The sequence below is a fragment of the Dermochelys coriacea genome, chromosome 1, assembly GCF_009764565.3.
Source record: "Dermochelys coriacea isolate rDerCor1 chromosome 1, rDerCor1.pri.v4, whole genome shotgun sequence".
Lineage (NCBI taxonomy): Eukaryota > Metazoa > Chordata > Testudines > Dermochelyidae > Dermochelys > Dermochelys coriacea.
In genome coordinates, this window is record NC_050068.2 from 121000071 (window position 1) to 121023505 (window position 23435).

At 41.3% G+C, this 23435-nt stretch overlaps 1 protein-coding gene across 3 annotated transcripts in view; it reads right to left on the reverse strand.

Moving 5' to 3' along the window:
* ATP10A (ATPase phospholipid transporting 10A (putative)) overlaps positions 1-13867 on the reverse strand; it is a 161656-nt gene extending 147789 nt beyond the window's left edge. For 2 of the 3 annotated variants that reach the window (XM_043492158.1, XM_038413442.2), the window contains exon 1: positions 12825-13867. In XM_043492158.1, coding sequence (XP_043348093.1) covers positions 12825-13270 — 446 coding nt within the window. In that variant the 5' untranslated portion in view covers positions 13271-13867. The remainder of the gene's footprint in view (positions 1-12824) is intronic. The other variant, XM_043492250.1, reaches the window with a different exon arrangement.
* Between the last annotated feature and the right edge of the window lie 9568 nt (positions 13868-23435).

Below are 23435 nucleotides of genomic sequence, written 5' to 3' on the forward strand. Positions count from 1 at the left end.
ATCATCTGCAAATTTTGCCACCTCACTGTTTAACCCCTTTTTCCAGATCATTTATGAATATGTTGAATTGGTCCCAGTACAGACCCCTGGGGAACACCACTATTTAACTCTCTCCATTCTGAAAATTGATCATTTATTCCTACCCTTTGTTTCCTATCTTTTAACCAGTTACTGATTCAGGAGAGGACCTTGCATCTTATCCCATGACAACTTACTTCGCTTAAAAGCCTTTGGTATGGTATCTTTTCAAAGGCCTTCTGAAAATCTAAGTACACTATAGTCACAGGATCTTGCTTGTTAGCCCTGTGAAAAAAGAAATCTAGTAGATTGGTGAGGCATGATTTCCCTTTACAAAATCCATGTTGACTCTTCCTCAAGAAATCATGCTCATCTAGCTGTCTGATAATTCTGTTCTTTACTATAGTTTCAACAAATTTGCCCGGTACTGAAGTTAGGCTTACTGGCCTGTAATTTCTGGGATCACCTCTGGAGCATTTTTTAAAAATTGGAGACACACCCTCCAGTCATCTGGAACAGAAGCTGATTTAAATGATAGTTAATATCATCTGGTCCTGGTGACTTATTACTGTTTAGTTTATCAATTTGTCCCAAAACCTCCTCTAATGACACCTCAGTCTGGGACAGTTCATCAGATTTGTCACCGAAAAAGAATGGCTCAGGTTTGGGAATCTCCCTCACCTCCTCAGCAAAGAATTAATTTAGTTTCTCCGCAACGGCCTTATCATCCTTGAGTGCTCCGTTAGCATCTCAATCATCCAATGGCCCCATTGTTTGTTTAGCAGTCTACCTGCTTCTGATGCACCTTAAATATTTTTTTGCTTTTACTTTTTAAGTCTTTGGCTAGCTGTTCTTCAAATTCTTTTTTGGCCTTCCTAATTATATTTTTACACTTCACTTGCCAGAGTTTATGCTCCTTTCTATTTTCCTCAGTAGAATTTAACTTCAACTTTTTAAAGGATGCCTTTTTGCCCTAACTACTTCTTTTACTTTGTAGTTTAGCCATGGTGGCACTTTTTTTGATCCTCTTACTATGTATGTTTTTTAATTTGGGTTATACATTTAAATTGGGCGTCATTTGTGGTGTCTTTAAAAAATGTCCATGCAGGTTGCAGGGATTTCACTTTTGGCACTGTATTTTTTAATTTCCGTTTAACTAACTTCCTCATTTTTCTACAGTCCCCCTTTCTGAAATTAAACACTACTGTGGTGGGCTGCTTTGGTGTCCGCCCTCTCCCCTCCACACATACATAGAGATGTAAAGTTTTATTATGTTATGGTCACTCTTACAAAGTGGTTCAGCTATATTCACCCCTTGGACCAGATCCTGTGCTCAATTTAGGACTAAATCAAGATTGTCTCTCTTCTTGTGTGTTCCAGGACCAGCGGCTCCACGAAGCAGTCATTTAAGGTGTCAAGAAACTTTATCTCCGCATCCCATCCTTAGGTGACACGTACCCAGTCAATATGGGCATAGTTGAAATCCCCCATTATTATTGAGTTTTTTTATTTTTAAAGCCTCTCTAATCTCCCTGAGCATTTTACAGTGACTATCCCCATGCTGGTCAGGTGGTTGGTAGTATATCCCCACTGCTATATTTGTATTATTCAAGCATGGAATTACTATCCATAGAGATTCTATGGTACAGTTTGATTCATTTAAGATTTTTACTTCATTTGACTCTAAGCTTTCTTTCACATATAATGCCACTTCCCCACCAGCATGACTTATTCTGTCCTTCCAATATATTCTGTACCTTGGTATTACTATGTCTCATTGATTTTCCTCATTCTAACGAGTTTATGTGATGCCTATTATATCAATATCCTCATTTAATACAACTCAAGTTCACCCATCTTATTATTTAGACTTCTAGCATTTGTATATAAGCACTTAAAATTGTCAATTTTTAGCTGTCTGCCACAATATGATGTAATTGAATGAGACTCTTTCATTTGACTGTTTCTCATCAGATCCTACCTATATTTTATTATCTTCCATCCACTCCTCCTTACTAGGATATAGAGATTCTCCATTAACAGATCCTCCCCTAAGGGATGTCTCTGTCCAGACCATGTGTTCCGCCACACCGGTCAGCTTTCCCCCAGCCCTTAGTTTAAAAACTGTTCTACAACCTTTTTAATTTTACATGCCAGCAATCCGGTTCCATTCTGGTGTAGATGGAGCCCATCCTTCCTAAATAATACATAATGCAAAGAGAAGGACAGCAATTCAAACATAGAAGTTAAGAGATTTAGGGTGAAATCCTGATTCCACTGAAGTCAATGGGAGTTTGACCACTGATTTCAGTGGGGCCAGGATTTCATCCTACATCATGTAATCCAAACCCTGTTCATGTAGCATCATTATTTGCTGTATATAACATCTATACCTAGAGAGTGAGAAAACTTTACATGTCTGTATGTGACACTTCAAAGCTACTTTGAAATGTAAGCTTATTTTCTGTTTTGTAAAACAGCAGTAAGCATGCTGAACACATACAGACGTCTGTATTTTTTAGTAAATTACATATATTAAACCCTTTTAGTTGACCTAGTAGATAACCACATAAAGACGAAGTGATTAACACAGAATCAAACACATGCTACGGTAACTCATGTTTTAAAAACAAAACAAAAAAATAAAATAAGCAAACCTATAGCTATGAAGGTAAAAACAAACAGCAAAAGGAGAAAGAATGCCCACTTTATAGACTGACAGTTCCACAAAAAGGTCATCAATTATTCAAGGAAAGAAATTATTTATTAACAACAACTAGTCTCTTACACTGTTTCTTAGCTTTGATATAAATTATGTATATGGAATGTGTAAGTGTGAATAATATGTTAATGGATAACACTGAAAGCAGAATGCAATTTGAGATAAGGCATTTGAGACCAAATTAACCACTTCATCTAACAGAACACATTTAATCTACGCTTTTTAAAATCCAGTTGTTAAACAGCCATTTAGAAAAACAGCAGTACAGACAATGCACCCAGTATCCAGAAGTCTTATTGGATATTGATTGAAATGATGCATATATTGGAATTGGAAAATCCAGTTCCTGTCTATCTCAGAGAGAGAAAGAAACCAAACTAATTACTTCAGGCAACTGTCTGTCAGGTCAATGAAAACCTAATTAGAATTCAAGAAGATTTCCATCCTCCATCTACACATTAATGGATCAACCTTTGTGTATGTGGAAGACACGTAATTGTATATGCAAAAGATACCAAACAACCCTTCTATTCAGGGAAGAGTTATTTTAGACAATATTGAATAAAATGTGAACATAGCGTAGGTACTGGGGTTCAGAGAAGAGAGGCCACAATGCTCTCAGGTGTGCAAATATCATTCAGGTGCTAAAAATAAAGGATCAAAGGATCCCCTCTCTCCTGGTATGATGTATATGCTCAAGCTTTTATTTCACAGATTTGCAGGACTATAACAAAGAAGAAGGCAAAAGAAAAAAGCTGACAAAGTGGGCAGCCAAGACACTGCAATCGTGAAAGGGATAGGTGAGATCATCTGTGAAATTTGTATCCACATCCAATTCACAATCTACAAACATGGTCCATGGATATAAACTAGATACCCACAAATTTGCAGGACTCAATATATAAAATTTGGATCCGCATCCATCCACGATCCACAAACATGCTCCGCAGATATATCCACAGATATAAAGCAGATATCTGCAGATCTGCAGGTCTCTAACCACTGGAACAATTTACCAAGGCTAATGGTGGATTCTCCATCACAGACAATTTTTAAATCAAGATTGGGTATTTTGCTAAAAGATCTGCTCTAGGGGGGAAGTTTGGGGGAAGTTCTCTGGCCTGTGTTAATCATGAAGCCAGACTAGATGATCACAATGGTGTCTAGATCAGTGGTTTTCAAACTTTTTTCCTGGGGACACAGTTGAAGAAAATTGTTAATGCCCGGAGCTGGGTATGAGGGGGTTGGAGTGTGTGTGTGGAGTCAGGGCTGGGGCAGAGAGTTGGGGTGTGAGGTAGGACTGGGAATGAGAGGTTCAGGGTGTGTGTGTGGGGGCTCTGGGCTGGGGCAGGGAATTGGGGTGTGGGAGGGGTCAAGGCTCTGGGGTGGGGCTGGAGATGAGGAGTTTGGGGTGCAGGAAGGGGTTCCAGGTTTGGGGGGGCTCAGGGCTGGCGTAGGGGATTGGGGCACAGGGTTGGAACACGGATTTACCAACAGTGGCTCTGGGTCAGCGGCACAGCCAGGGTGCAGAGGCAGGCTTCTCACCTGTCCTGATACCACAGACTGCACTGCACCTCAGAAGTGGCCAGGAACATGTCCAGCTTCTAGGCGGAGGCACGCGCAAGTGGCTTTGCACAACTCTCACATGCAGGCACCCCCCCAGCTCTCTTTGGCCAGTTTCCAGCCAATGGGAGTGCGGAGATCCGTGGCCCCCCTGCCTAGGAGCCAGACCCGCTGCTGGCTGCTTCCAGGGCACAGTGTAGTGTCCGAAAAGGTAGTCCCTAGCCTGCCTTAGCTGGGCAGCACCGCCGATAGGACTTTTAACATCCCAGTCGGTGGTGCTGACCAGAGCATGGCGACCCAGTTCCTGACATGCTGTGACCCAGTACTGGGTCTCAACCCACGGTTTGAAAAACACTGGTCTAGATGATCACAATAGAATCTATGACAACATGTAAGTGAAGACCTGCTGTAATCACTGTACTATAATTGCAAGATTATCTGTTAGCTGACTTGATTTCATATAATTTACTTTTGATCTGAATTGATTTCTCTTACTTTTTCTAATCATCTTCTGGTTAAACTCCTTTTGCATTAAGGAGACTTGCAGCTAAGCACCAACATCTATCTTTAGGAGCCTAAATAGGTGGCCTGATTTTCAGTGATGATGAGCACACTTAAATCCCATTGACTTCAATTTAGGAACCTAACTTTAGTCATCCTACTTAGAAAATGTTGGCTTCAGTGTTTTGTGAAAATTCAAGACAGCCCATCCTGAGGAGAGGCAAACAAACACCCACAGCGAATATAGGCATGCCTAAGCTACTCAGGTTCTCAGCCAGAGAACAGAAAAGGGGGCCAGCAGCACAGATATTGTCATCCTACAGAATGATTAAAGCCTAAGACATCAGAAAAAGGGCAAGTTCAAGGGACCAAGGTGGCAGTGTTACAATAGTTAGAAAAAAAGGGTGGGGGATAAAAGCACCAATTATTTTGCAATGTTGGTCACATGCTCAGTGTTAAAATAGCCGCATGGACACATCACAGCCAAAAAGCACAACTGTCTAGACTTCGAGCATTTAAACTCTTCCTGAAAGTGGGCCATTACTTCTAGGCAACCAGAACATAAAACAAAACAAATGACCTCTATACTTAGAGCAACTCTCCAACAGAGTCTGAGTTTATGCAATGACTCCTCATGATGCAAAAGCTGGCTGTTGTTCCTGAGAGACCTGCCCATTTGTAGCACCACATTACAGGAAGAAAAATGACAAGGCAATGAAAGAATTTTAATAAAATACTCAAGAGCAACATAACTCTTTCCCATCTCTAGATACTACTAAGTAATCCCCTGCCATGCAGGATTGTTTTTTAGGATTATTCTTAAGAGTGGGGGGTGCACTAGGTAAAGATCTGCATCTGCTTTCCTTTAGGTACAGAGGGGAAAAAACAACAACCAGTGAGAGCAGAGAGCATATGGTAGTCTGGCAAGGTCAAGTGGATTAAACAGACATCTAGCAATGATCCACAAGACAGGGTTTATTTTTAATTGGGTGGCTGGTTGGTTTCTGTGGGCATCATGATGTATTTCTGTGATCCCTGAAACAGTACGATGAACGTTTTTGAAAAGTTATGTCTTCTGTGCATTTTAGAGCTCTTGGTTTGAAAAACAGAATCACGTTATTTATTGAAAGACACGGAAGAATTCTGTCCCCGCCCCCAACTCTGGTCCCTGTGACAACACTACCAACCCTCCCCCACAAACCCAGGGAGGAGAATGGTGGGGACATAATTTATAGTAAACAGGGTGATTCTGAGTTGCTCCACACTGGTCGATAGCCCTGAGGAGACTGCTGTAAATTGAAGGAGTCTTATTTATGCTGGAGACTGATCCTCAGAGCAGCCCAGATTCAGAAGAGCGCAAAGGTGGCTGACAGGCACCTGGTTCCTATCTCCACTCCCCAGGGGTTGTGCCTCTTAGAAATGCAAAGGAACTCTGCCAATGTGTTTTAAAATGTCCATGTCACCTTCCTCAAATTGGATTTTGGGTTTGTTTTATTCCATTTCCTTTCAGGCACATATGCAAAGATTTCATTAAAAATGCTTCTATGTTATCCTTTTTCTAATTCCCTCTTATGAACATTAATTACATCTTTCCACGCTCCACATTCAAAAACAGCCCTAACTATAAAAGGACTTGAGATAATAGTACTCTTAGGAATGGTATTCATAACTCTAGTGCCAATTTCAGTGTGAAAAATTGGATTCATAAGCAATTAACACAGTTTTCTGGATTTTTTTGGGGGGGGGGGAGGGTTTAAGCCACCTTAACTTGTCTGTGTGAAAGCCGGAAAAGTTTCACAGTCCTCAAGGATGATAGGTAATGAAAAGAAAGATCCTTTGAAGGACAATAAAGATATCACAGTCAACTTCTATTGCTGGCGATAGGTGATAAATGAGGGAGGCTTTCTTTACTATTTGGTGTGTGTTTGTGCTCACAGAAAAACTGAGATTAGAGTCTTAACTATGTCAGTAATGATATATCAATGAGAAGCTTCCTGAACAGTGGTCTACAGAGCTCTTTCTAGTAGACTGCAAAGAGCATGGTCATACAGCGTTGTGTCTCCTTGCTAGACCACATTAAACACTTTCCAAGTATTACTTTTCCAAATAAACAACTGCTGTGGAATGTTATTTGATCAACATTGGGAGGGAATGTGGTATATACAATTACGGATGGGCACAAAACAATCTCTCTGAAGATGTGCTATACTATGAATCTGAGACCTCCCCTGCAACCCCTCGATCTTAGTGCTGGAGTATGGTGCAAATCTAGACCATAGTGCTGAGAGGTTTTAGTTCTCATGGTCCTGCCTCGCAGGGGAGGACTGATACATGGCTCCTGTTTGTTGGGATGTTAGAGCTATCCATGTGCTGGAGGGTAATCTGTGAAGCAAAACCAGGTTTTTGGAGACAGTAAGTCCACCAGTGCATAGTGCCCAAGGAGTGGGACAACAGGGTTAACGATGTAGTCTTCATGAAGGGAGTTGCCAGCAGAAGTCTTTGAAATCAGGGCTAAGTGTACAGTTCCCTTTGAAAACTCAAGAACTCTTAAGCATGGTTGCCACCAAGGAAATAAGTGTCCTACTGCAATTCTTATAAAAGAACCCAGGCAGACATGCCAGCTTGGATTTCTGATCTTACATTTCAGGCATGGTCTAGCCTTAGGCCTACTTTCCTGAGCCTCTGTGCATTAATGATGATGTGCTGTCCACAGACCAACACAGGAACAGTAGAGTTTGTTGCCAGGCCTATTTTGCCTCTGAGTGTTTATTGTACTCACCACTTTTTAACTACACCACCACTTTAAAAACCTTGGATAGGGTCAATTAAAAGTTGACTTCACCTGGAGCTTGTTTTTAAAAATGAATGTTTGATGGCTCAACTCTCGCTTCCACATCCTGGCTGGGGAGACAGGCTGAAGGCATTACTCCAACATCATCAGCAGAACTTGCTGACACTGGGGATTTGCCCCAGTTACGATCATTAGTGGCTAGCCACCAGCATAGCTGTGCCATTGCAAAATTTTGGTGTGGAAAGGCAAAATAGTTATAAGCCATGATGTGCACTGCAGAAGGTAACTCCTCCAGCCTGCAGCAATGGTAAATTACAGGAGTGCACAACATGGCTTATAGCAGCTTTGCCTGTTTACAATAGGAGTTACAATGGGGAGCAATTTGAGATAGCTGAAATCCACTGTTTGGCCAGGCCTCTGCCTGTCAGTTCCCTTGAGTTTCTGAATCCCTGCCTATGGACTAGAAATATGACCGGATACCTTATGAAGTATGCCTAGATCATTTCTATAGGGCTCTCATATGTATCATAAGGGGCTAGATATTCATTTTTTTATGGGGAAACTGAGGTAGTTGGGGAAATTTACCCAAAGTGACACAGCAAGTCAGTGACAGATCTGGGAACAGAACCCAGCTCTCCTGATTCTTGGCTTAGTTTCCACCAGACCACATGATTGCCACAAAACACATGTGTGGCAAGTGGACATAACAAGTAACTGACGCCATCATGCTTCCCAATTAGTTATTCACAGTCAGCCTGGACAGAACATAGAAAACAGACAAAAAGAGAGTAACATTAAGAGGAATGTTCCCCTAGCCAGCTGAAAAAGGATATTTACCCCAGTCACACAATCCTACTCCCTTATTCTCTGCAGTCAATTTCTAGGGTAAAGAGCTCCTTGCAGAGGAAACAGACTAATACTAAGCAGTTTCCTTTTGAATCAGATGCAGGAATGCTTTATTTCTGGAAAGGTCGCAGAGAAGTGATTCCAGCCACCACATGGATGTCTTAGGATCCCAAGAGATGTAACTTGCTTTGCCCCTGTTCCTCAGATTGTGTGTGTGTGTGTGTGGGGGGGGGGGGAGTTACCCTGTGTTTCTTCTGTAGGGCTGAAAACATGTTTTGGAACATATTTTGGAAATTCCATGAAGCAAATTCCTCATGCTCTCTTTTCTCTTTCTCTTGGGTTTTACTGAAGGAGGATAATCTTGATTTTTCTAAGGCAATAAGCACCTGCAGCTCCCATTACAATCAGTAGGAGCTGAACAGCAGGAGCTCAGCACAACTGGAAAAAACAAACAATCAGGTCAGAAGTTTTGATTTGATAAATCTAAGTTTCCATGTCCACAAAAGAACCAGTATGACCTTCTGATCTGTAAACGGAGAAGCTTACACACTGCAGCAATACTTTTTCTGGACCTTAGAGTAGGCACTAAAACTGAAGCCTTTCATTTTGAACGTAATACACCCTGAAAAATGTTAACTGAAACAGTTGTTTCAGCAACATTGCATGAAGTCACTTCCAAAATATAATTCCATACAGGATGAGTGCCAATGTTATTCATATTAATTTTCTATTGGTACAGCATGTGATTGCATATTGTGCTTTGCAAGAATATACTGAAAACAAGACCTCTGCCTAGAAGAGTTTTTAAGACATGCGCTCCCAGCCCACACTTGGTGTTGCCAAATATTTAAAAACAGCAGCAACGTGTGTATCTTGGAATCCTTCTGAGAAAACGTTTCAATGTGCAATCTGCATTTTTTTCTATTGCTACAGGGTATTGCCAAGTGTGATTCGACTGATGTCTGAATTCACACTGCAATAATGACTTTATAAGGAGGGGTCATCAGCGTTCCCATTGTTGGGGGGAGGTAGGAGGAGAAAGGCATAGCCCCTACCACAACTTTCTTGCATCCTGCTTGTTGGCGTATTATCAGCCCTTCCTATCCTACTCTGTGATGTGCAGATACAGGAAAGGTCTATTTGTATATTTATTACTGAAAGCCTCTTACTGAGGTGGCTACTTCTGTCAGTATCCTGTTCGGGCCTTATCCTGATTAGCTGACAATGACAGCAGCAGGCTCTGCCTATCATTAAATTTCAGTTTTGCAATTTAATATCAAATAAGGAATTGATACTGTAGCCATGAGTAGACCAACACAGTGACATAGATGAACGAGTCTAGGTAATGTAAGAACTGACTTCCATCTTCATCTGAAAAGAAATGTTAAACAATTAGAAAACAAGGGCCAGTCTGTTCTGCATGGACATTATGGGGTCTATGGTACTTACCAAAAAAGAAATGGTTTTCCCTACAACTCCTGGGAAAAAATCCCTGCCTCTGGCTCTTGAATATTTTGGGAGCTAGTTGTCTGCTGCTGTCTCCCCCAGAGGTGGCTCCATTTCGACAGTATGGTACATAGATGCAGTAATCTGTGAAGCCCTTTAGGATCTTTTTGGGAGGACAGATATTACCAAACATTTAAATTACTTAGGCCCAATGCCTATGCTAAAATAGGGAGGGTGAAGAGAGCAGCATTAAATTCCACACAACTATCTACCCAGTTAGGAGTAGATCATGCAGCTGAAAACTGCCCCTTCCTAGCACGGCCACTTTCCTTCTCCAGAAGTGTGAAGTCCTGGACTTCTAGGGAAAGAGCCTACTTGGGCTTTGCTCCTGGGTGCAATTCTAACTAAGCAGCATTCAACTTCCATCCCGATTCAGAAATTTTTATTTGAGTAGCTGGACCTACAGTTCTATGCTTTCAAGTTTACTACACCACTGGGAATAGATTGATTCAAAATCAGAAGGGTACCCAAGCTATTCCCTACTAAACCAATAAAACTGTAACTCTAAATAATGTAGTCCACAAAATACTAGGACTCTAACTTTGAGTTTAAACACAACCTAAATGCTAAGCATAAACTAGAACAAAGTACAACACATTAAACACTTAGCTACGAATCTCAACGAGCTTCAATATCAATTTGAAAGTGACAGTGAAAGCACACATTTTCTAATGGTCACTTTTAACCATTTGGTTGCAGTTCAAAAAGAAAAGTTCTGGTGGGGAAAGCCAGCCCAGAATTACTATTAAGGCTTTTGAATGGCTTCTACAACATGTAGTTTTTAAATTTTTAACTTTGGGGTCTAGACTATCTGTTTCTACTCTTCCTATTTACTAAGTAGAGGATAGATTTTGCCACCCTCACTCACACTGAGTCTTCACTTCCTCCAGAAGTGGCCTTACTGAAGAAAGTGGAACTGCTCAGAATAAGGTACAGGAAAGTAACTGAAATTCTTTCCTCATGGATTGTATTTTCTAAATGGACAGCCTACCTAATTCTCAATTACTGAGGGACAATCTCCACTCGTTATATTTTGCTTTCCACAACCAAATCTCTGTACAACTTTTCATGAGTGATGTACCTGAGTATTCGGATTCTAATATTTAAATTGTATTGTTAAATCTATTCACCTAAATTTGTGTTATTGCTGATTATGTACTTTATGTGTCATATGACTTTAAAAACAAATTTTGTATTTGTGGATAATCTAAGCACTATACCCAGATGTACAGACACTCTTTTCCCAACCCATATATTATATAATTTTTAACATTAGCTTTAATAAAAATTTTAAATCTGTTCCACATGAGTTGGAGTGTCAGAATTTGGTCCTAAATAAGTGTTACTTGTTTACATGTGCTTTGCCTTGGTTTAGTTATTACAGTTTTAGCCATCTGAAATAAAACCCTTTTACTATCTTTCCCACACAAACATAACTACAGGAAGGGAAAAAAAATAGGTTGAGATTTCTTGATGTGATATGAGACTGGGAAATGAAAGGCAGAATTTGATGAAGACTAAAAATAAAGCCAACTGCTAGTATTTCTGACTTGCTCTGTTCTGACTTGTAAGGAGAGAGTTGCTGCTGTCTGCTGGAATGCCTATCTCAGTCAGGACCCCTCACCCCCAGGAAGAGACAACAAACTTCTTAACATGTGTTTCACATTCCTGCCTGACTTTACTGCCTGTACTGTAATAGCAGCAGAAGAATCAGCAAAACCAGCTCTCTTGGAAACTGGTGCACTAGATCACCCTCCCGTCCCCCGTCCCCCCAAAAAATCTCAGCCTCAGCTACGATTGGGTAAATAACCAATGATGCCTTTAAAAAGAAACTGCTATAGAACTCTAAGGGCTAGATCCTCAGTTGGTGTAAATCAGTTTAGCTCTGATCATATGTAAAAATTCATTTCAAAGAGAGAAGAAACCAATGGATGAAAACTCCTCTTTCAGCACCAGGAGGTAGCAAATTCACAGTGCACGATGACACTGGAGAAGATAAATGACTGGCTTTTGAAAAGCAAATATTGAATGATGCCCCCACCTCACATTCTTTAGAAAAGCAAACACAGCGGAACCCCACTAATTCACACTTCACTAACCCACACCCCCCATAATTCAAACAGAGAAACCTGAGGCCTCTACCCTCTGCTCAGCAAAAATTGAATAGCCCATTGCTTGAGTGTGGTTTCATGTGACTAAAACTAAATCCCTGTTAGCAAGTATACTGCCATAGAATTGACTGCTTACACAATGAAGTACGCTGACAAATGCTTGCAAATCAAATAATACTCGTCTAGTAAGTGAATGAAGTTCATTTTGTGATGCTGCACAAGCCCCGTTTTTTTTTTTAAACTTTGCTTACTCTCTGACTCTCACAAGTCTGTAACACATGGTGGGATTACAGCTTATCTCAAATGCTTTGGGAACCTCAAAACTTCTGGCTAAGAGGATAGCAAACTGGGTTCATGGGACAAATGCCTAAGATGTGGATAACAGAATGTTTTCATTAAGCGGAGTTTAGTGATGTAAATGGAAACACTTCAGAGCAGGTCACCTGCTCACTCCCCAACTCTCATTACATTAACATAGCACCTCGGAGCCCTAATTATGGGCTGGGAGAGACCCCATTGTGCTAGGCTCTGTACAAATACGGTCAAAATTACAGACCCTCTAGACCCTCTCCCACATTTCATAGCAGCAAGCAAATGGGGTCAGAGACAAACCCCTGTTTATTTATATCAACCCCTCAACATGCCTCCGCCCTTCTTATGCACCCCTATCCCAGTCTTTCCATTGAAACCAGCTGCCATTATGCTCCCCCCCATGTCTCTGCCAGTCTTCCACCCTCTTCCCCATGCACACAGCATGCTCCCTCACCTGCAGTAGACCAGACACTCCATGTGATTAATCTCATTGTCAGAGCGGTAGCGGCTGTAATCCTCCCACAGGTCCTTGATGGCAGTGACAGCCAAGATGAAGAGCACAGGGGCCAAGGCCAGCTCGGGCTGGAAAGCGTTCACCGACGGCACGAAGTTGAGCAGTGCGATGAAGACAAAGTAGACATTGGCCAGGCGGTGAAACTGCTCAAAGAGGTTCTTGGGCAGGAAGGACAGAGCTGTGTACTTGGTGGTCTTGAGGCGATTGTTGGCCAGGGGGCTCCTTTGGGGCTTCTCTGTCTCAGGCCCAGGTAGCAGCAGGTTGGAGCGCACAGTCCGTGTCTTGCTCCTCTTCTTCCTCTCCTTCTCCTCTTTCTTCGGCACCTGGGGCGCATCCCCGCCGCCTTCAGCGTCCTGTGCCATCTCTCCTGTTCTCTTCCCAAACATACCAAACACACAGGACAGACCTGAGCACTTCTGCAATGGGGGCACTTGGCAGAGCCTGGGAGAGAAAGGACTGGCTGCCCCACCCTGCTCTGCACTAAGTTATCATCCTCAGAGCCTACTCACTCTTCACTTTCCTTTTCCCAAAAGGGGAGGAGGTTTCCTCCAACTCTCTCACTGTTTTGTTTGGCCTCTGGCTCTCTTCCTCCTCCTCCTTCTGTGTTCGGGAGGAGAGAGCTCTTTTTTCTCTCCAATTCTCTCACCCTCCCTGGCTCAGTCTCCTCTCCTCCTTGCTAAGGCTAAGCTCACTTGTGCTCCAGGGGCAAGGGAGGGTGGATTGAATGACTGTCCCGTTGTCTGTCTCTCCAGGAGAGGAGACATACAAAGTAATCCTTGTCCTGTATATCATTTCAACCACACCACTCGTTTTTGCTACAAAACGGGGGCTCGCAGAGACGGTGGCAGCAGCATATTAGTAGTGGAAACATGAGAGAATCACACACACACACAAGACCGGGGTTGGGGGAAGAGACTGAAGCATTTTTTAAGAGCGAGAGAAGCGGGAGGGAGGGAGACAGAAAAGCAGCCACACTGGGAACTTTAAAAAGAGGAGAACTTTTGATTCCACAAAGTTAGTAAGTTAAGTGTGATCCAGTGCCTGGAGTGTGTTAAACGCCTGTCTTTGGCATTGCTGGAAGCTGCTCTTTCATTCCATCCTGTCAGTCTTTATTTACACAATCAACCAAGGGCAGGCACCTCCTCCGCCGCCCCACACCCACACCCCCACATACACAGGATGTAAACCACAGGTTACACTTTATGTTCTGCCTTTGACTTTCCATTACATATAAGGAGTGGGAGGGTTTGGTTTGGTTTGGTTCTCTCTCCCCCCCCCCCCGCATTTGATAGTTGCAGTTCTGTACTGCTTTCCATCCAAGGGGATCTCAAGAGTGCTATACAAATCTGCACTTAACCTTGTCAACTTAGTCTTTATAAATTGATTCATTTGAAAATATTCCTGTTCGGTAGAGCATTCTTTAAATAGTATGCCATTATTTATTTTTATACACATATTTACATTTAACATGGGCAAAACATATTTTCCCTAAGTTTGTTCTCAAAAACAGCAGAATCATTTTTGCTCCAAAAATAATTGAGCCTAAGGCAGAGACACCTGACATGGAAAAATTCAGTTTCAATGGTTAAGTTCAGCAACTGAAAATAGGGTCTTATAGTGGACCGGGTTGGCAACTTCAACTAGAATGACTACCAGCAGCACCTAGAATACATTATTTAATTTCACAAGGATTTCTCAATTCCTCCCCTGGGAAGGGAGAGTTGGTAGGGCACTCTACACTGATCTGGTCTCCACTTTTTAAACCGGGAAATATTAAAAACTCAAACTTCAGGGAAAGACAAACAGAGTGATACAGGAACTTGAAACTGAAGAAAAATTAATTTAAGCGAATGTATTTAGCTCAAAGACATGAGACTCAAGGACAACATTAACTATGAAAGGTTTCAGAGTAGCAGCCGTGTTAGTCTGTATTCGCAAAAAGAAAAGGAGTACTTGTGGCACCTTAGAGACTAACAAATTTATTAGAGCATAAGCTTTCGTAGGTAGGCTAATTCCAGCAGTTAACAAGAATATCCAGTTAACAAGAATATCCAGCAGTTAACAAGAATATCAGAGGGACAGTGGGGGGTGGGGTGGGAAGGAGAAATACCATGGGGAAATAGTTTTACTTTGTGTAATGACTCAGCCTACCTGCTTGTCACCATGAAAGGTTTTCCTCCTTTCCCCCCCTGCTGTTGGTGATGGCTTATCTTAAGTGATCACTCTCCTTACAGTGTGTATGATAAACCCATTGTTTCATGTTCTCTGTGTGTGTGTATATAAATCTCTCCTCTGTTTTTTCCTCCAAATGCATCCGATGAAGTGAGCTGTAGCTCACGAAAGCTTATGCTCTAATAAATTTGTTAGTCTCTAAGGTGCCACAAGTACTCCTTTTCTTTTTATTAACTATGAAAGTATCTAAAGAAAAATAATATTTGAGGAGTAAAGACTATTCACATTAATAGTGCAATAAACACAAGATTTTGCAACTTTCAAGTATAGCACCTACTTGACATCTAAAGATCTCAAAAGCACAAAGCTGCTCAGGCTTCTCTTCCTACTCTTTGCACATATGACTGCTTGCCTGTCTTTTCACTTTCAGACTGAACTGAAAGAAGTCAGAAATGCACAGATGGGGAAACTGAAGTGTAAAGAAGCTAAAAGGTGTCCCCAAGACTGCAAAATAAGATCACCACAGACCGAGGAATAAAGTCCACTTTACATTGATTCCCATACCTATGCCTTAAATTACAATAATATCCTTCCTCTCATCCCCTCTGTATCTTCATTTTCTCCATGTGGGAAGTAGTAATAATCACACAAATGTCTTGTATGGCTGTTTTTTGGATGATGCATATGAAACATGTCCAAGATATAAAGCACTATACAAGTGCTAATTAATGCAGGTCTCTTCAGAACAAAGCTCAATAGTGGCATAGCATACCTTTCAAAATTACAGTATGAACTCTAGCTTTGTGTGAGTGTGGAGATGGGCGCATCTGTGCTAACCCAAGTAAAAGCAGATGTTCAGATTCATAAACTTGCTGTACACCTAAATTTCTAAGAATGGGTTTGCACAACATTTTGATGGGAATACTTTCTTTAAAAATGAGGTTACGAAATATACCAGCTAAACAGTGCCTTTCCTGTGTTGCCAACTCTTGTTGTTTTACCATGAGTCTAGCAGTATTTGGTGTTTTCCAGAAAGCCCCAGATCCTGGAATCCTGTGATGGGGGGTAGAATCTCAGCTTTTATTTTTGTGTTAACATTACATTTCTAGCCTCTGCATGGTTGCAGAGAAAAGTTTGAAAATGTGACCCCCTACAGGTTCAAAACCCAGAAGACACATAGAAAAACTCCAAAACTTATTATTTTTAAAGATCTCATGATTTTTAAGACAGTCTCATAATTTTTGGACACTTGGGATTAGCAATATACTTGTATTTGACATGAATTTGAGAGTCTCAGTATTGGATATGAAAAAAAAGCATGTGCTTCTTTTGAGTGCAACATAGGTGCTGAATTGGGGGAGGAGCGGGGAACAGTGGTACTTTTCCAAACTCCAGCCACATGAGATATCAAAATGAGAATCAGCTTCCAAGAGGTTGGGCAGATGTTCATAGTACTTCCTGGACTTGGCTCACCACCCATAGGGTTCAAAGAGCTGATTGGCTGTGCTTGGCTCCTCAAGCCTGTCTCCCCCTTGTTGAGGCTCAGATACCATCCTGGTTTTCAGCTCTCCCTGGGCAGGACTTGGGGGCTTCTTTGGCTTGTTGAGTCCAAGGGTCAGATTAAGGGGAAAAGCATAAGTGGCTGCAGTTACCGAAGCATTACTCACTTGTGGTGATGAAGCACGATGTCAAAGTAGACTGTGCAGATCCTCCTGATATGACCACCCTTCTCATTTCTTCTATGCTTTGATCAGTGAAATAGTTAACCATGTTGACATGAAATCATCATCCTTAGGCTTCTGAGTTAATACTTCGCTGAGAAGAATGAGCTTTTGTTTCAGACTCTGCGGACATCACCACTTCATTGACACTATTTATACATTTTTCTTCACAACCATAAAGGCCAGAGATTTAGGGCCAGATTTTCAAAAGGACTCAACGCTTACAACTGGGGCCAGATTTTCAAAAGAGCTCAGCACATTAGCTACAGAGTTCCTGAGGAAAAATCTAGTCAGTGTCACAATGGGAGCTGCTGGGTGCAAAGCATTTCTGAAAAACCTGGGATGAATGAAATCCTGGACCCATAGAAGTCAATAGCAAAACTCATATTAACTTCAAAAGGGTCAGGATTTCACTCCGGTGCCTAAATAAGAGTGGAGCTTTTCTGAAAATCTGGATCTAATTGTGGGTGCTGAGAATTGACAAATCCACCCTTGAGCTCTTTAGAAAAATTGGGCCTCACCTTTTTATTTTTGTTTAATGTGAGCTGACATCCTGGAGCACATAGAAACCACAAAAATAAGATGTACTGACTTGATGAGCTGCTGCTAGCCAGGTCAGTCTGAGCCTTGGTGCCATGAATCAGTCTTTCCTCCAGGCTTTGCATTGTGTGTGTTTGGTGAAGAGTGACAAAAAGTAAGTTCTGTACTAGGTATGGAATAGAACCAAGAACTGCCTTTCCATCACAAAGTTGAACACAAGCCGAGAAAAATCAAAGGCTGACACCATCCGTAACCTACGCCTCTATGGAAAACTAGGGTATGGCAGTTAAGGATGGAGAGCCTGATTGTGAGAGGAGTTGAGCACCTTCCTCACCCAAAGACATTGGATACACTTTTCAGGAGCAGCATTGCTAACCTCAAGCATTCAAAAATTATGAGCCAGGCCCCCCAAATCATGAGACTGCCTAAAACATCATGAGGGTTTTTTCTTTAAATTGGTTTCAGAGTAGCAGCCATGTTAGTCTGTATTCGCAAAAAGAAAAGGAGTACTTGTGACACCTTAGAGACTAACATATTTATTTGAGCATAAGCTTTCGTGAGCTACAGCTTTGCCACCGAATGCATCCGATGAAGTGAGCTGTAGCTCACGAAAGCTTATGCTCAAATACATTTGGTAGTCTCTAAGGTGCCACAAATACTCCTTTTCTTTTTTTAAATTGGTGTCTTTTTATTGGCTTTCTGGTTTTGAGCCTTTAGGGTTCTTATTATGAGCTTTTCTCCACAAACATGAGGGTTAGAAACTTACTTCTATTTAAAAGAAATCAAAAAGAAAAAAGAAAGCTGAAAGTCTCATGTAATCACTTGACTCCAAGAGCTGGAGTTTGATTAAAAAAAACCACAAACCAAAATCATGAGACTCAATCTGAGCACTGTAAAGTGGTTACAGATTTTGTATGACTTAATTTAAGACTGTTTTAGTGTCTTTTGTCAAGCACCCACAAAATCAGTGGCCAGTATTGAACAGCTCGTCCTTAAATAAATGAAGAGGGTGATCAGCATCCCACAGGATTGGATTTTTAAATCTCTCATTGAGAGCTCATGGATTTTACCTCTCTGTATTGCTGATGTGTTGCCACTCAACTCCTGCTCTCACACAGGCGAGAGTTTAACTTGGCTGTTTCCTTTGAAGATTTTTCAACTAACAATACATCCTCTCATTCAGTCATATGAGATATCCCCAAGTGTCAAAAATCATGGATATTTATTTAAATAACCATGCTGATATAAACAAGAGTTCAGCCTTATGTTAAGGTGTCATTGTTGGTGATACAACAGGTAAGCTTGCATTGCAATATTGCCAGCCACAAGAGTTAAAAAAACATGAATCAGCCCCCCCCCAACATGTGATTGGCCTAAAAATCATGCAAAGGTTTAAAAAGGATAAATACTGAGGCCATGTGTCTATGCTATGGGCACTACAGCGAGTCAGCTACAACGCTACAGCTGTAGCGCGAAGTGCAAACCTTTGCTACTGCAATAGAAAGGGTTTTTCCTGTCACTGTTAGTAATCCACTCTCAGAGCAGCAGTAGCTAAGTTGATGGAAGAATTCTTCCATTGGCCTAGCTGCGTCTATACCAGGGGGGTTGTGTTGGCATAGCTTTCACATGCTTGGGTGCCATAGCTATGTTGACTTAACTTTTAAGTGTAGAGGAGGGGTTTTGTTCTATCATCTGTTTTTTTAACCACCTGCCCATCTTGTGCATGTATGTGTGTGATATGACAACTACAGGTTGAAAATATATATAAAGTACGCACACAAAAATGCAGGCCCCCGGCTCCCGTGTACTGCTCCCTCACTCCCCTCCCTGCTATTGTCCAGAGGGCTTTGCATTTCCCTGTGCTCCTTTTCCCTGACTGCCCTGACTCTCCTCTCTCACACTGTCCAGGGTCCTCCTTGAACTCCCCCTCCCACTACCACACACACACACACACACACACACACACACACAAACACACTGTCCAGACCCTCCCTTGTTGTGGGAGCAGGTTTATATTCTGATTTCTCAAGAGCTAGCACACAGCATGGCTGAACAAAGAAGGGGTTTATAAACATAAGTTACCCACACATGCAGAATGAATGAATGACTTAGATGGTCAGTTTCATGGAGTCATCACATCACACGGTGGTTCTTAAGGAGGGACATGCCATTGTTCAATTTTGTCATTGATCTTAAATAAAATTTCAACTGAAGCAATTTCTATGTCAACATACTAGTTTTTTGGAGTGGGACACAAGATCTTTCTTACCTTCTCAGTGCTGCCAGCTCTTGCAATGTTTGAAGTATTACTTAAAGCCCCAGCTCCTGGAATCATGTGAATACATAAGAATCCTGTGTTCATTAAAAAGAAGTGTAAGTGTCTAGTCCTCATGGCTGTGAAGAAATGCTTGAAACTGACCTGCATGCAACTTAAAGGTAAAAAGCCCCCAGGCAAATAAAAGATTTCTAGGATATTGCAAATCTTGTGTCAAATTACCCCAGACTCCCACACCCTCAGCCCCATCTTTGCCTAGATGGTCACATTTTAAACTATTAATACCCTTCATCTTATGGGAATGCCCTAAGGCCTTAAATCAGATTCTAGTTTCCATGGAGTCAGTCATGGGACAAACAGCTACAGAGTGGCACTGCTCATTGTGCAGAATCTCTCTGTCTGTTTGCAGGTCAGGCTCTTTCCATTTGGCTCTCGTTAAGGCTGAAAACTACCTGCATTCACTTTTTAACGAGACACATTTTAAAATTGCAAACTTGAGGCTAGATCATGCCTACAATTTTTCAGTGTGGAGCTTTAAATAAGAGGACAACCCATTAAAAAGCCTGACATTTAATCAAAGGAGGGGGATTAGAGCTGGTCAGGAATCTGAGGCACAGAGAAATGCCAGAGTAGTGAATAGGCTGCTGGTTAGGGACGTGGGAACCCAGATTCAAGTCCCAACTCCAAATCAGAGAACCCAGGTCTTCACACCCCAGCTGCCTGTCCTAGCCAAAGAGCTAATGAGTATTCAGGGCAGGGTCGCCCTCTGTTTCTGAGCATTTCAAAGGTCTTGTTTTTGTTCTGATGTGGAATGTAAACAAATGTCAAAACCTCAATATTTTTTCACAAAATGGAATTATGGTTTTCTAGCCAGCTTGACGGGGGAAGGGGCCAACACAGCCTCATTCCCTTTCCACTCTGCAGAACTAATGTTCTGAGATGAAGGGCTGAGGGGAGGGGGAAGGAAGAAGTGAAAGCCGTGTTCTCTGTTCATCTTTCGCCTCCTCCAGAGTAGTGGGGAATTTTTCCATTCCTTAGCTTCAAACTCCTACTGAAGGGAAATTCTGATCTGGACCCAAGCTGGATGCCATGTTTAAAGAGAAAAAGAGAGGCCAGTTAAGTTCTCTATTAAATAAGAGAGAGAAATGTCTTGTTGGATAGAGGGGTTATATTAGAACAGGGTTCTCAAACAGGGCATCGTGAGGTTATGATGTGGGGGCCGCAAGCTGTCAGCCTCCACCCCAAACCCCACTTCGCCTTCAGCATTTATAATAGTGTTTAACATAAAAATTGTGTTTTTAATTTATAAGGGGGTTACACTCAGATGCTTCCTGTGTGAAAGGGTCATCAAGACAAAAGTTTGAGAACCCCTGTATTAGAACTTTTTAATGTGTTGGTGAGACCATACCTTGGACACTATACACAAATCTGGCCTCCACACTTTCTAAAAAGGGAGATGTGTATAAATAAAATAAAAATAAAACTTCAGGGTATTAGGACTGAGGACCCGCAGTTGAGCCTGGGAATACCACTATTTAAATACTTAAAGAGAACAAATATCAGAGGTATGAAGACTTTTCACATTGGACACACAGAAGATCAGATTAAGACTTTGCAGCTATGAAGTATAGTAACCTTCATCTAACGGTCGCAGGCAACTTTGCAACGAAAGATAAGTACTATACTTATTCGACAAATGTACCAAAATTAACTGAGTTTCCTAAAGACACATAGTGAGCTGGTGACTGAGTCAGGCATAGAGGCCTAACATCTAGTCCTCTGCTCTAATCATTAGATAATAATGACTCAGAACTATGGCATGCTTTCAAAGCATCTCAGAGAGCTTTACCAGGGAACTAACTTACCCATTACTTTAGTCCAGCTGCTGTTTAACAGCTCATAGGGACATTACAGAACAATTTAGAACAGGAAATGAAGGTTAAGGTCACATGTAATTAAACTGCAAGAAGAATCTAAGGAGGCAGAATCTAGATATTCAAATTGGAATCTGGTAGGATACAGGGATTAACATCCCTATTTCAACATTGCCAACTATCACGATTTTATAATGAGTCTCATAATACTTGGTGTTTTTCTTAATGCTTCTGCTTCTGGAGTCATATGATTACTTGAAAAAACAACGAGGAGAATTTCGCCCTCATGGTTGCAAAGAAAAGCTTCAAAACTCAAATCCTAAAGGCTCAGACAGCAGAAAGCAAATAAAAAGATGCAAAAGCTATTATTTTTTAAAAAAAATTGTGATATTTAAGTCAATTGTGTGATTTTGGGAGGTCTGACTCAATTTTCAAACAGGTTGGGCTGGAAATACTGCTACTCTTATAAAGCATGCATCAGTGCCTCAGAAATCGGAGTGACCGCTCTCAAGATCCCTTTTTTGCTGTACATGTCTCATTCCCAACAAAGAACTGACTTTTGCTGATTAAAATGTCCTTTGCAAATAATTTATCTCAGGAGTGTTGCCCTTTCTTTGTCTGAGAGTTAGGGAAGAACTGTTTGTTTCTTTTAACTGTTTGCTCATTATCCAAAAATTGTGTGACAAAAAATTTGTGCAAACAAATTTTAGCCTGTGCATTGTTTGCTAACCAGTCACAGTGATCTAGATTCTGACTTGGGTTGCGTGACCACATAAGAGCACAAAAGGAAGTAAGACCAACACCCCTTGTATCGCAGTGCAGGCTACTGAGTTCCTGGGTCTGGTTAGGCAATAGTAAGCAGCTGCTGTATGCTTAATGCTTCTTACCCTCCAGGAGCACCTAGTGCAACACAACTTGCACAGGGGGTGTCTTAATTTGTAGCTGGTATAGGCCAGCAGCAACGAGTTCACACAAATGTGGCGTAGTAAATTAAGAGTAACAGAAGAAAAAAAGTTATCTTGGATACTTGAAAAAAATTAAAATAAAACAGGAAAAAATGTGATAGCAAGAACAGTCAGGAGGGGCTTCCTGACTGCGGAGAAGTGGCCTATAATGGTTGTATCCTGACCATCTAAAACATCAGTGGATTCACCCATGGATCCAATTGCCGGTCAGTTGCTAGTCCTTTTTTAAAACAGCTGAGTACAGCTAGCCACAAGACCACATACACAGAATATAGTGTTGCTATATTGTAAGAGCACTTATTATCTGTCTCTACCTTATATGCCATTGACTTTTGATCAGTTCTGCACTGAATGAAATTCACAAAATAGAGAGAGTGTATCAAGAAAGGTTTTCCTAATGTGCCAAAATGGGGCTTGATTCAGCTCCCATTGAAGTCAATGGTAAAATTCTCATGAATGTAAGTGGGAGCAGAATGAGGCCTATAATTATTTAATGCTTTAAATGCCCCTGTAAAGATACAAAGTGCTATTATTATTATTCCTGGCTAAGTAGCAAGCAACAGAAGGTGAAGTGTATATGGCAAGTGAAACAACATTTCCTGGAATGTACAACATGTCATGGAACCAAAGATTACTTAGGTTGAAAGTCCTAGAAGATGAGCACTTAGATAGTATGTTTACCAATATGATAGATAATAGAAACCATTTACTCATGCTGAATATGGAGCTTTCTAATGTTTAGTTAATTAGCTTTTGTTGGCTTTGAAAGAATAGAAATTAAAATGTCAACATTCTTCTATTCCACACAGGCTTTTCTACCACACTCATTACTGTAGTATCTGAGTGCCTTCTAGTAATCCACTATGTTAATTGCATTAATAGTGGTAATTTTGAAAACAATATCACACTCAGAAATTCAAACCCCATTATTCTGTATTTGAATAGGCAGGCACAACATTGGGTCTGAGAGGCCTTACCTTCAATTAAAATTGATTAATATGTGG